At 39.1% G+C, this 14,842-nt stretch overlaps 1 protein-coding gene across 1 annotated transcript in view; it reads left to right on the top strand.

The window, feature by feature from the left end:
- The window catches only part of HTR2A (5-hydroxytryptamine receptor 2A), a 61,650-nt gene extending 51,638 nt beyond the window's left edge, over positions 1–10,012 (top strand). The window contains exon 4 of the mRNA XM_059144545.1: positions 6,314–10,012. Within this exon, the coding sequence (XP_059000528.1) occupies positions 6,314–7,113 (800 nt within the window). The 3' untranslated portion in view covers positions 7,114–10,012. The remainder of the gene's footprint in view (positions 1–6,313) is intronic.
- Positions 10,013–14,842: the final 4,830 nt, after the last annotated feature.

Genomic DNA, 14,842 nt, shown 5'->3' with positions numbered 1-14,842 from the left:
TGGAACATTTTTTGCTAATCTGATGAAAGCTCTGTCTCAAAAAAAAATGTACATACATGAAAATTTTGCAAATTTCAGGAACATCACAGACATCCTGGAACTAATGTTAAAGACCTCTGCAATAGTCAGACTGTTATAACTGCTTTTGTAAATAAGCAGGTAAAAAAATCATCCATAAGAAATGAGAGACCTAAGTAGGAGCCTTGATTTTTCCCCTAAATGACTGTGTGATTCTAAATAAATTACCTAAATTTGCTCCCCCCAGCTTTTCCACAAAGTGATATTTTTATCTAACCGTAGGACAGTGTGGGTAATGTTTTTAAGATTTTGTAAAACAAAACAAAACAAAACCAAAAAAAGGTAAAGAGTCAGTGGATATGTGTGAAAGTACTTCGAGAAGCTATGCTTTATTATTAGAGATATCAAGAATTAACCTAAGAAAAAAAGAAATGATTTAAGAAGCATACAATTTCTTGAGTAACTGACATGTTTATCTAGCTCTCACGTTTATAGACCTCTGCCTGTCTGAATACCATGGATTATAAGGAATGTGGTAACTCTAGAGCTTCACACTTTGTATTAGGATGAGTCCCAGCTCCAGTTCCCTGCATACTCAATCTCTCTCTCTCTCTCTGCAGTATGACGACTATCCTGCAGTTTTCACTTTTGGTGTTTTCTGTCAAAATGCTAGTAAGTCCATTCTTACAATGTGAAAAAATACAGCGTAAGTTAAAATAAAAAGGAAAGAGAGTAGTTCCAGAGGACATGAAACCTATGAACCAAAATTCAGTCTCTTTCACAAGAGCCCTGAAGTATTTGTTTCTTTCCCCTCTACCTCCCACAAAACCAGAGGGCCTGGGAACTCCCACTGTCATGTCCCCTATCAGAGGGTCACTACTTAGTAAGGAACCTTATTCCCCAAGGAGACACTGTCTCAGAAGTACATTTGGTCCCAAAATATTAAAGTATAAAAATCTAGGATTGAGAATAAAGCATATCTTTCACAATCAGTGCTTCTGATTGAAGGCCATGTACCAGACTGTGGTTAGATGGGAAGCAGAGGTACAAACTTGATATGCACAGTAAGCAGAGCTACCCTAAAAGGAAGACACCAGCCCCAGCCTTCACGCTCCTGGGTGTCAATGTTTCCCATTCATTTCATTGTCTGAGTTTTAATGAAAACGTGCATGGAGGGTCCAATGCAGATAGTGAATCTTCACTATTTACCGCTCCTCAGAAAGATGTATTAAACAAAATGCAGAGTCACGTAGTTTAAGCTACTGTCTGTTTGATCATAAAGGAAAATGCTTTATATGCAGAAATTTCAAGTGAGAGGAGATGTCAGGTCTCCAAAAGCAGCTATTATCAAACAAAGCAGCCAGAAAATTAATGCACTGCAGATGGCTATGACCGCAACCTTGGCTGTGAGCCAGCGTCTTCCTCTCTCTTGGTAAGAGAATGTTTTTGAACTGCTTCTTATACTCGCAAAGCTTCCCTAAATGTTCTAGTTATTTGACGTAAAATTCTTTCCCCTCTTTTACAGTGTATTGTTCTAACTCTCTAGATATTCTTTCCATAAACCCTCGCTGACCCCTTACTAGCAGTGAGGCACTGAGAACGAATGGTATATGACTGTAGTTAGGACATTTTTGTTATACATAAAGAGGAATGGACCATTTAAAGAACAAATTAGTTTGATTCTTCTCCTCCAAATCAAGGACCCCCTTCCAGACAGCCTGCCTGTGCCTTCTTGCCATATCCATTTTAAAGTGGCTCTTTAGGGATGCCTGGGTGGTTCAGCCGGTTAAGTGTCTGTGTTCAGCTCAGGTCATGATCTCAGGGTCCTGGGATTGTGTCCCACATCAGGACCCTTGCTTAGTGGGCAGTCTTCCTCTGCCTGTCATTCCCCTTGCTTGTGCACTCTCTCTTTCTCTCTCTCTCATCCTCTGACAAATAAAATTGTTAATAAAATAAAATAAAATAAAATAAAATAAAATGACTCTTTATCCCTGGCAGCTAAAAGGAATCTCTACCTCAGTAAGTTGGCTCCATCATCCCTTTCCATCCCTGTCCACAGAAGTTGAGCCATTCTGGAGAGGGGGGTGTGTGTGTGAGTACGTGTGTTTTCTCCCAAACAAGGACACTCATTTGATTTCCAAATGATTGAAGAATTTTTAAGTAATAGCTTGGGGTTTTAAGTAATAGCTTATTCTGGTTGAGAACTGCCACTTACATAAATCACCAGGTTGCAAACAAATAGGGCAAAAGACTCTCAAGGTAGCGACTTCTTTTGCATTAAGAAAATGCATACCCAAGCATTTAAAAACAAAATAATACACCTTTTATTCACACAGTTGATTTTTGTTTATGTGTTATCGTGACTAATAGTAATGGCTGCAATTCATCACATTAGAAAAGCTATCAACAGTTCTAGCAGCAAGCACAGAATTAAAATTGATTGAGGCCCTTTGTCACCCTGGCAGAAGCTAATAATTACATCATTATTAAAATGTAGCCAATAGCCAAAACTTTTTAACTTCTTTTGGTTTAAGACAAAATAGAACAGAATCAAGTTAATGTATTCAATTTGAATAATTCTGTGGAGAAGGCTACTCCCATGTTTAACTATCATTGGCAGAACATCCACTCTGGACTAAGGACTGTCCTAGGTGCTTTGTATATTGGGTTCATTTTATCCTCCCCACATCTTTGAAGGCATGTTGGATGCCAACCTCATATGATAGATGAGGAACCATAGGGATGAAGTAACCAGCCCAGCAGCACAGAGCCAGGACCAAGACTCAAATCCAGGTCAGTCTCATTCCAAAGTTTCCATTCTAGTCAACTACACTATAGAACCTTCTAGACGAATACAGGAAACACAGTTCACAGATACGCGTTCAAACACTTGGAGGACAAAACATTCATCTTAGAAACCATTTCTTAACTTTTATGATCAAAAGTTTTCTGAAAGTTAAACAAAACTGGTGAGTGTCCAGGGTCTGAGAGGATGTTCCCTTTGGAGCCATAGTCCTTCCACCCCTTCCTGGCCCACAGAATGTTATCAACAGGCTGGGACAGAGGAATAACAGAAATGAAGAGTCATTAACCACACTAAGTGTCCTTAAGACCAGCTCTGGTGTCATTTATCTCCGCCTTCCAAGAATACTGGGATGGCCTAGCATGGACAAGCGACAAATACAGTCAATGAAGTCTGTGAGGATAATGGCAAATGCCCCTGAGAAATCTTTGAGTCAAACATTATATTAACCCAAGCTCATGTTCTCCTCCTTGCAAGGACGGCCGGTGTGAGGGGAAACGAGGTGAGGACAGCTGGGCCTACAGTTGGGTAGAGCCGAACTGTCCCGAGCACTCACAAATTAGATTATAGAGCCTGAAAGTTCTTCCAGATGGGTCACAAGACTCAAGCAAGCCGTAGCTCCCAACTTGGAACTGAACCCATGTTCTTGGCTAGATTGTAACTCATTAGATTCTGAAGGGTGGTCAGGAGCAGTGTGCTGGACACTCCATTATACAACTTTGAGGGAGGGATTAGAAAGAACTTCATTCTGATGTTCTCCCAGGGTGTCCTTTGGCATCTACCCTTTCACAGAAGAAGCAATCTTAAACTAAGTTATACGAAGTAGTTATTTGATTCATGTTTCCTCTCCTTCCTCATTTCCCTGATGTTTCCTTTAGGGCATCACGTGATTGCCAGGAGAGGAAGGCACTCCCCCACCCCCAAAATTGCACAATGGTGGGAGTGGCCAGGTGAAGCTCCCTTAAATATGGTCCTACACCATGGGGGATAAATTAGCAGGATTAGAGGCCAAGCATTCCTTTTACTCACTTTGTTCCTCCTCTGCCTAAGCCCTGTCCCTAAGGGAGCTGTATGGGTTCTCCAAATTTCAGTGATGGAACAATTAACCATGGGCTCACATTTTCATGTCTTCTCTCATCTTGTACCTAACTCATTTATATTTATCTTATTTTTTTTAAGATTTTTATTTATTTATTTATTTGATAGAATGAGAGCAGGAAAGCACAGACAGGGGGAGCAGCAGAAGGAGGGGGAGAAGCAGGCTTCCGGCTGGGCCGGGAGCCTGCTGTGGGGTTTGATCCCAGGACCCTGGGATCATGACCCAAGGCGAAGGCAGTTCCTGAACCACTGAGCCACCCAAACGCCCCTATAGCTGCTTATTATTTATATTCCGCCAGTATGAATATTCTACTACTAAAAATATATAAAGATTTTTATAGAACAATTAGAAATATGAACACTGATTCTATAATAATATTAAGGAAATATTAAATTTCTATTTAAGAGTAGGATTTTGATAATATGAGGTTTTTAAAGAATGTATAGCTTTTATATCTACATAAGAAAATATGTACAGATTGGATGACATGATGTCTGGGATCTGTTTAAAAATAACATGGGAGAGGTTGTAGCAGGTAGGAATATGGGTGAAACCAGATCGTCCTTGAGTTCACTAATGTTGTAGCTGGGTGATGGGTTCAATGTGCTAGGTTTGTTTTGGTTTTTCAGTGTTTTCTTTTGTTTTTTTTTCTGCATATATTATAACTTTTTGATAGCAAAAAGCTTCTTTTAAAAAAGAATCAAAGGACACGTGGGTGGCTCAGTCGCCAAGCAGCTGCCTTCGGCTTAGGTCATGAAACCAGGGTCCTGAGATCGAGCCCCACATCGAGCTTCTTGCTCAGCAGGAGCCTGCTTCTCCCTCTGCCTGCTGCTCCCCCTACTTGTGTTTGCTCTCCCATCCCGTGTCAAATAAATAAATAAAACATTTCATAAATAAATTAAGAATCAAAATTAAAGTTAAAAAATATAATTGGTGAGTTACTTTAAATTCACACTAGAAAATCATATTTTCTAAAAATGCTTTAAAATATGTGCAATTCTCTCTTAACTGTAGAGGGTTATGGAAGGAGGCGAGTGGGGGATGGGTGGGGGTGATGGGCATTAAGGAGGGCACTTGTTATGATGAGCACTGGGTGTTGCATGTAAGTGATGAATCACTAAATTTGATTCCTGAAACCAATATTACACTGTAGCCAACTAACTAGAATTTAAATTACAATCTGAAACATAATTAATTAAATATATGCAATTTTCATGACTGAATGTTAAATGGAATAAGAAGATGTATATCTGCACATAAAATACTGCATATACATGTATATACATTTACTTATACATGTAAATGGAAGAAGAAACTACCTAAAATGTAAATTAGAATTTCCCCTGGCTGGCAAGAATATATATCAGTATTCTTTATTCATTACTTTTTTCTTTTTCAAATTTTCTGAAAAGAAAATATGTTTACAATTTTATGAGGGCATTTTTATAAATGCCCTCATGGCACAATGTTAGGAGAAAAATAGTTAGAAACTGTATATGAAATTCAATTATAAAATGTGTGTGAATGCTGTGTATGTGTGTTTATCTAAAAGAAATAGCACAATAATGTTAATGGTGATTATCTCTGGATGGTTGGTGGCATCACTGGTCCTTTTTATTTTTGTGTGAATGTATTTTATTCAATTAATAAGTATAATGTTGTAATCAGAAAAAATACAGCATGAAAAGTTAAAGCTAGACTTATTTAACTTCTGTTTTTAAAATATTTATTTATTTATTTATTTTAGAGAGAGACAGTGTGCACGAGCAGGGGTAGGAGCAACGGGAGAGGGGCAGAGAGAGCAAAAGGAGCAAACACTTAACCAAATGAGCCACCCAGGAACCCCTGTACTTCTTTAAAAGTAAAGGACTATGGGGCACGTGGGTGGCTGAGTGGGTTAAACCTCTGCCTTCAACTCAGATCACGGTCTCAGGGTCCTGAGATCAAGCCCTGCACTGGGGTCTCTGCTCAGCACAGAGCCTGCTCCCCACCCTGCCGGCTGCTCCCCTACTTGTGCTCTCTCTCTCTCTCTCTCTGTGTCAAATAAATAAATAAATAAAATCTTAAAAAAAAAAGAAGTAAAGGACTATCTCTATAGGGCAATATAACATACACATATAAGAAACCATATGTTCTATATAGTTCATGTATATTTTATATATATTTGTATATATATTACAACTATATATGTCACTACTATAATTATATATTAAATTTATATAATAATCCCTAATATCTGTAATTCCAAGAGAATTTTAAATTCTTACTGCAAGTATATATTGAGCTTTTAAGCAATGTTGATACAGAATCCTTTGCCCGCCACCATTATGTAGCAATGCTCCTCGTGTAGACTATTCCTTCACAGGCATGTCTCCTTTTCTGTCCAACTCCAGGTATCTCTATGCCAATACCAGTCTTCGGGCTACAGGATGATTCCAAGGTCTTTAAGGAAGGGAGCTGCTTACTTGCGGATGACAACTTTGTCCTGATCGGCTCTTTCGTGTCATTCTTCATTCCCTTAACCATCATGGTGATCACCTACTTTCTAACTATCAAGTCACTCCAGAAAGAAGCTACTCTGTGTGTGAGTGATCTTGGCACACGGGCCAAACTATCGTCTTTCAGCTTCCTCCCTCAGAGTTCCCTGTCTTCAGAAAAGCTCTTCCAGCGATCCATCCACAGGGAGCCAGGGTCCTATGGCAGGAGGACTATGCAGTCCATCAGCAATGAGCAAAAAGCTTGCAAGGTGCTGGGCATCGTCTTCTTTCTGTTTGTGGTGATGTGGTGCCCATTCTTCATCACGAACATAATGGCCGTCATCTGCAAAGAGTCCTGCAACGAGAACATCATCGGCGCCCTCCTCAACGTGTTTGTTTGGATCGGTTACCTCTCCTCGGCGGTCAACCCACTCGTGTACACACTGTTCAACAAGACCTACAGGTCAGCCTTTTCCCGGTACATTCAGTGTCAGTACAAGGAAAATAAAAAACCATTGCAGTTAATTTTAGTGAACACTATACCGGCGTTGGCCTACAAATCTAGTCAGCTCCAAACAGGACAAAAAAAGAATTCCAAGAAAGATGCCAAGAGCACAGATAATGACTACAGTATGGTTGCTCTAGGGAAACAGCACTCAGAAGATGCTCCTACAGACAATATTAACACAGTGAATGAAAAGGTTAGCTGTGTGTGAGAGACTGGTTGCCATAGCAACCACAGAGGGCACACTAGGCAAATTTTCACCTATTCTGGGGGAAAAAAAAAAAGAAAATAGGGAGACTGGAACCAACTAGAACCAACAATAATATTTATATGCCTCATTTTATTCTGTTAATGAAAAAAAAAGCAGGGTTAAATGACACAAAATGTGCACTTCAAAAATGTTCTGACAGCATTTCAGCTGTGAGCTTTATGATACTTATTTTTAACATTGTAAATGATTTGTCTTTAAAATAATTAGGTTTTATTGTATAATTATACTGAGGCCATAAATAAGTCTAAATTACCTGCTATTTCAAGTGGAAATCTTACTACTCTGTTGTTAATTCACGGCATGAGTTGGTTACCTATTGCTGTAAATAACAATAGCTATAACTAGTGAAAATTGGTTAAATATAATATAATGACCTCTTAAAGAAAAATCTTCTTTAAAACTTACTATGTTACATATTTTGAACAACAACAAAAAAAGACACTAAGGACAGTGTTACAAAATCTGTATTGCTAAGATAATTAAATGAAATACTTGACGACTTTCTCAGATGTCATTTGGAAATATTTACAAAGTTGCTGGCATTTGCTGCATTTCAAGCTAATTCTTCTCAGAAGTGAAAAAGTTTTAAAATGTTATTTAATAACTACTGCTGCTTTCTCTTCTATTTGTGATTTATTCCGAATCTCCGATGTGGTCTTGTGTAGTATCTGTTCTACTAGATAAACTAACAAAAGGATAATTTAACATTACCAAATACGTTTCTAGAAACTGCTTCTCCTGAACAGCACCATAGCAGTGTTTGGTAACTCGCTCTTTGATGACCGCACCGTGCATGCGCTCTTCTGAGCAGTAAGCAGTATTGATGTAACTGTGTCAAGATTGAGGAATAAACTCAGGTTTTTTGGCTACTGACAGCAGCAGAACCTTAGGACGTCTCTGTAAAATGCAGGTGGCTTTCCTCTTGGCATCCATCAGGTAAATTGATGTTTTCAGATCAATCAATCCATATTCTTTACCAAAACTGTTCAGCTTTGGTCTCATAATCATCTACTGGGTCTATACTGTCTGTGAAGAAATGTCCCAGGTACTGAGGATATAAAAAGAATTAAAACAGTTTTCCTGCCTTTGAAGAAAATGACCTAACTGGAATGGTCCTTGTCAGAAATATTGATTAACAGACATTTTGAGAATTGGTTCAAACTGTTCTCTTATTACTTCGTTCTGAAGGAGGCTTGTTTCGACTCTGAGGATAGTTTTCTCAATAAGTTTCCCGATTGGTTTCCAATAAATACCCACCAAATGAGCAAGGGAGGGGATACAATAGGAGGTCAAAATTTGCAGTTAGTTTAGAAACACACCACAACCTGGACCCAACCTGCCACTACCGAAGATTCAAGGAAAATTTCTGTTTTACTTCCCTAAAAATCTGATTTATTTCTTACTCACTGACACTGGACTCCCTAAAAAAGAGCAGTAATACAGTGTTTTGCAGAACAGTTTGCTAAAGAAAGAGTTTAACAGTAGTTAATTCACCTTGATATTCCTCTAGATTAAATTATACATTCTTACTAAAATAGATGTTAGATGATATGAGATTACAACACTGAAGCATTTCTATTAAATGAAAAATAGTTTTTTGCTCTAAGCCATTTGAAAAATATTATAGATTTGAAAACTGAAGAATGTGGGAGATGCCACTGTGTAATTTGGAAATGCTTTAAGGCTATCCAATTTAATTCTTATAGGTATGCTGAAAGGTATGTATGTCAAAGCTAGAATTTATAACAAACCACGTATACCAAGGCTGCATTTGACCTGAACCACTTTAATGATAATACCATACTAACAGAAAAATACAAATGTTAAAAAATCTCTGCTCTAAAGTATTTTGCCATAGTTTATAACTCTGCACATTGCATTAAATATTAGAGAAAAGATTACAGATTCTATCCCCATTTACTCAATCTTGATCAGAATGAACATAAATACTGCCTGACCAATGTCTTTTGACTACATATATATTACAAATGTGTATTTTTTTGCTTTCCATAAGTATCTACTCAAGTGTATATAGACAAACATGTATCTGTGTATATGTACAGACATGTTCTCATGCACTTTATTCGATATTTATATTATATTTATATGGAGAAAAAGAAAGAGTTATTAATGAAAACACTCAGTATATACACATGTTTGCATGTTTGTATCCTGTCAATTAAAATGTGAATTCATGTTCTAACGTTTCTATGACCTTCCATTGCTGTCAAAGCAGATTAAAATGTAACAGAAGTATCAGCTCTTTAAATAAACTGGAAGTTCACCTAATTTTGTGGGAAGACTTTAACACAATTCTATGAGGGTGGTGAAAACACTGGTGTTTTTAATAGCTGAGTGATCTTAAATAAAATGGTGGACCCTTTTCCATCTGGGGACTTTCTCACTACTAAGGCTTTCAAAACACCCCCGCCCTACCCCAGTGAGACACAGTGCTTGAACGATATATGGATCTGTGATTAAAGGACTCACTCCTAATCAATGCTTTAAGTTGAACAGTAGATTCTTCTCTATTTAAAGAAAGGAATCAAATGCCATATAGTTAAGGGAAACACTCAGTTTAGACATACTTAATCTACTTGGCCACAGCGCCATCTCATGGTCATTTTTTAAAGTGCTACTGTAGCCAAACTGAAGTAAGTTACTATACTGCTTTTGGCAAAGGGTGCTTCTCCCATTTGTGCATCAACGAAACATATTTATAAAGTGTTAAATTATTCTGTGTCATATATAATAAATACAGTGAAGATTATTTTGTGTAATGATTTTAACCAAGGTGATTCTAAAAGATTTCAAGAAAGAATAATTATAAATAAAGTATACTCAAAAATCAATGTAATTTTATGAGTCCGTAGTTTTGTCTGCTAAAGGGAGTTACCCAAACCTTTCGGCTATCAAATAAGAACTTGTGTATCACCCAGATACTTTAAGAGCCCAAAGCCTGTGCTCTGAGGTTCAGTGACTGAAGCAGGATCGAGCTGGTTGAGTTAGATTTAAGATTGTGTGATCCAGTTTGCAATTATCTGCAGCAGAGAGATGCTCTATGTGTGGTCACTCCATCTGGTTCAACACAGCCCAGAAACAGAGAGAACCACTGCTGAACCCCCAACGCACGCACACTGCTACTGATGGGTACGTGTGTACACGTGTACCCCAAGACGTGCAAGGGGCCTTCACACACACGTGACACACATTTTCACAGGAGATAATTTCAGGAATTGAAGTAAACCAAGAAAACATCGTATCACTGAATAAACTGGAAAGTTGCCCTGATTCGTCATTTCACTTCTAAATGTAGGAAAAGTTTATGAAATCCAGACAGTAGGTATCTTTTCCAAGCGTTTATAACTCTATGTATTGAGTACCTACCCTGTGCCAGGAATTAAGCTGGCTGCTTTGCTTGATTGACCTAAAGAAATCTTCACACAATACTATGGGATAGGTATTGTTATTTCTTATTTTTTAGAGATAAAGAAACTGAGATTCAGAACAGTTAGTAACATGTCCAAGGTCACGCAGCTGGCAAAAAAAAAAAAAAAGAGTGACAAGTTCAAGCCTGGGTCATCTGACTCTGAAGTATACAATTCTTGTCCCTGCCCAATATGGCATGGGAGGATAAAAACACTGAATTCAGAACCAAAAGATGCAAGTTCCCATCTTAGCTTGCCTACACACTGGTTTTATAACCTCAGACAAATCACTTAAGAACCCTGGGGCCTCAATTTCACTGTCTCCAAAAAGGGAGCCACAAGTAGCTGACCTGGCTAATGGAGAGCACCACTTAAATGAGGTAATGGCTATGGCTGTGCTTGATAACCTGTAAAGCACCATGTAAATGTAATAAGTGTGTTGTTATTGAAAAGAAAAATACCCAAAGCCAGTTTATATTATTAGCCATCAGAGCAAATTCCACACAAAATTGTGGGCTAGTCAATATTATTATTCAACAGCTTCTACTATCCTTTCCATGAACATTCTCATTTTTTAAAACATTCTGTTTTGTCCATACCATGATGCAGAGTTCCCTTCACTGGCATTTTTTCCTGCCTACATCGAAACTTACCCATTCTATGACCCATCCTATCAGGCTCCTCTTCTTTACTAGAGCCCCAATAAGTAATTCAAGCTGACAAACCACTGTCTATCACTGAGGTCCCTTCAGCTGTCCACCATGATCATAATCCATGATTAAAAACTTTAGCACCAGGAAGACAAGTGAGAAAGAAATTTAGGGACAAGAAATATTCTCCTGGCATCACTCAAATGACCCACAGGAAAACAAGTACTTTCAGAAACTTCGTAATGTGTATGCAGTTTTATAACTTAACATTAAATTTTAACTCACAACCATAATGATGATTTTGAAGAAAACATGTGATTTTTATGATTTAATTCTAAAATGAAAATACTAATAATACTACTGAGCTTATCACAAGTTTTATAGTCAATGGACATTTGCCCCAGTAAATATGCAATAGGACAAAACTCTATTAATTTTTATTATTTGTGCAGGTGGTTTGTTTGAAAAAAAAAATGGTTTCCTTTTTTTCCCTTAATGACATATACCCCAGTGTTCTCCCTTTTTGATATTTAATGACAATTCTCCTTTGATATTTAATTAAATTGTCCACCTGAGCCAACACATTATGGGAAGTTTTCACACCCAGCTGGAGCCTCAGGCATGAGAGACTGAGTAAGGACATCTAGGTCCAGTTTGCTGCTACTGTCTGACCCTGGACAAGTCAAAGTCTTTCTTTATTTTTTTTTTCAAATCTATAATAAGGGACTATAATCAGTGATCTTTTCAGAAGGTCTCTTCTGAGTCTGTTTATCTCGATGTTAGGAGTCCAGTCCAGGCTCTGATGAACCAAGACACAGCTTCATGAACAAAGAATATTTTGGAACAATTCTCATATTCTCTGAAATTCTTCAGATGCATTGCAAATAAATGACAACTATAACTTTTATATGGGAATCTTTTAGAAAAATCAAATTGTTAAGGATCCAAGGAGTTTCTAATGTATGAGACCAAAAGCCAGATATCAACACAAATGATTCCTACTGTGGCATTTTTCCCACCATCAGCCTCATTTGTGCACATTTTATAGATGGTACAAGATATCAGGTTGCTCTTTTTAACAGGCCCCAGGTTCCCTAAAGAACAAGTGCTCTCACTATTCAAGTTCAACTTCCTTGAAGGGTTAAAATTCAAAAGTTCAAAAAGACTGAGATACTGATGAGGGAGCACGAGGCTGGCTGAAGACAAAGCAAAACCTGGCGCCTTGCACCCCCTCTCTATCCGCTCAACCTCAGTCATATGTGTAGCATCCCTCAGGCAGCCCTGACTGCCATGAACAATAAGCAAATAGTTAACTTGCAGAGCTCATAAACCTGCTAGACAGGAGTCTCCCTTGGCTTACAAATGTCCTAAATCTCACTAACAAAGATGATTGATAGCAGGATTGTGACACCCCACCAAAAAGTCTCCCAACTATCTTAATGTTAATGGCTGGTCTCAAGACAACCCTTGATCAAGCCGCAAGGGCAAGGCCTCCGGTAGGCTTCGGACATCCTGGCACCTTGTAGGCCCTCTTTAGCATATGAAAACTCCACTGACACCTCCCTTCCCCCAATTCCTTCCCCTCATCTTCCCCCAACCACAGGGTACATAACCTGCAGCCCCTCACAACCCCGGGCAGCAGCTCTTCCTGCCCACAGGTACTGTCCCCGTGCTTTATTAAACCACCATTTTGTACCAAAGATGTCTCAAGAATTCTTTCTTGGTCATCGGCTACAGACCTCAGCCCACTGAACCTCACCTAGGTTCTAGAACTTCATCAATACCACGGTGCAACAGGATCTCTTTTTTTAAAGCTAGATTTTTGTTGAAAATGAGCCAAGGTCATTTAAGGTTTTATTTATAATTAAGATTACAACATCTTTAAAGATGTTTATTCTGGTTTCTAGAGAACAGCACAATTTGTACTTCCTGCCCTATATTTATTTCAGATATTGAAAGGCAATAAAATCCCATTATTTAGATGATCTTGTCTTAGTTGGGGTGACCCCAAGTACAGAGCCAAGATAAGAACTTGAGTGCAGATCATTTATGTGGCATGTGATCTCAAGAAGCAGACAAAATAAGGAAAGAGGTAAAGTCTGTAAGGTTTTTCCGGCGAGATAAACACAACACCAGGCAAAGTGGGTGCAAGGCAAGATTTATTAAAAATGCTCTCCGGCGAAGTTTCAGGGCTCAAGAGAAGGGGAGCCAGGAAAGTTACGCCGGGAGGAGGTGGGCACCCTCGGGCGAGGTTCCGCCACTCTGGAAAGCAGAGTGGCGGAAGTCGCACCCAAGGCAGGAAGCTCAGGGGTCTTTTGGAAGTTTCCCTTATTTGGATATCCTGCCTGCTCATCGGGATCCCATTGGTCCACGGGAGCCCGGGGCGGGGGTCTCAGATTCCTGCTTGGGCCTTTGTTCTCCTGTCCTAGCTCAGGTCTTGTGGCAGGAACTTTCGCCATCTTTAGTAGCCCTTTCGGCCTGCCCAACAAAGTCTATTTAAGGGTGCGGTATTAAAGATAGTACAGACAGTTAGGGGTCAATTCCACTAGCAGCAGCAACAGGTGACTTGGAAACCTTCACTACAGCTGGAACTAAGTTCAAAGGTGGGCCAAAAGCACCTAGTTGAGAGTTTGCATGAATGTTTTACCCAGGCAGTGATTAACTATGGTCTCAAAAATCAGTATGTGGGGCACCCACATGAGGGGTGGCTCACTCAGTTAAGCATCGTCTGCCTTCGGTCTTCTGCCTTCAGCTCAGCTCATGACCCCAGTGTCCTGGGATCCAGTCCCACATCAGGATCCCTGCTCAGCAGGGAGTCTGCTTCTCCCTCTCCCTCTGCAGGTCCTGCTGCTTGTGCGCTCTCTCTCTCTCTCTCTCAGTCTCTCTCAAGTAAATAAAATCTTTAAAAAAAACCAATATGCATCCTCAATAGAAAGTGGTGTTATGGGGCGGGCACCTGGGTGGCTCAGTGGGTTAAGCTTCTGCCTTCGGCTCAGGTCATGATCTCAGGGTCCTGGGATCGAGCCCTGCATCAGGCTCTCTGCTCAGCACAGAGCCTGCTTCTCTCTTTCTCTCTGCCTGCCTCTCTACCTACTTGTGATCTCTCTGTCAAATAAATAAATAAAATCTTTTAAAAAAAGAAAGTGGTGTTATTATGGTTAGTAACAATATTTAAATGAACATCCATTCATAATGTACAAACACATCTAAACTTATTACTAAAGCTCTAGGACTGGCAAACACATTTCCTATAGACTGAAAGTTGATAATTCCTTCCAGCTTTGCTTAGAAGGTTCTGGATAACCATTATCATTCCCACAGGAGCTACAAAAGACCTGGAGAAGCTCTCTAATGCCCTAATATGTAATACAAATTCTCTGTATGAGTTCTACTTACTTAGCCCAAGTACTAGTTCTAAACTATAAGGAACAAAAAGAAACATACCCAATAAATTCAAGAGCTAGAGGAGCTTAGACATCATTTGATACGGGCTTCTCATTTAGCAGAAATGGTGATAAAGAGCCAGGGAAATTAGAGAAATTATACAAGGCCACCTGGCCAAGCAGCATCAGAGGCCACAATAGGATGGAA

This window comes from Mustela lutreola, chromosome 13 (genome assembly GCF_030435805.1).
Source record: "Mustela lutreola isolate mMusLut2 chromosome 13, mMusLut2.pri, whole genome shotgun sequence".
In the NCBI taxonomy this organism is placed as follows: Eukaryota; Metazoa; Chordata; class Mammalia; order Carnivora; family Mustelidae; genus Mustela; species Mustela lutreola.
This window is presented reverse-complemented; position numbering and strand designations above follow the sequence as displayed.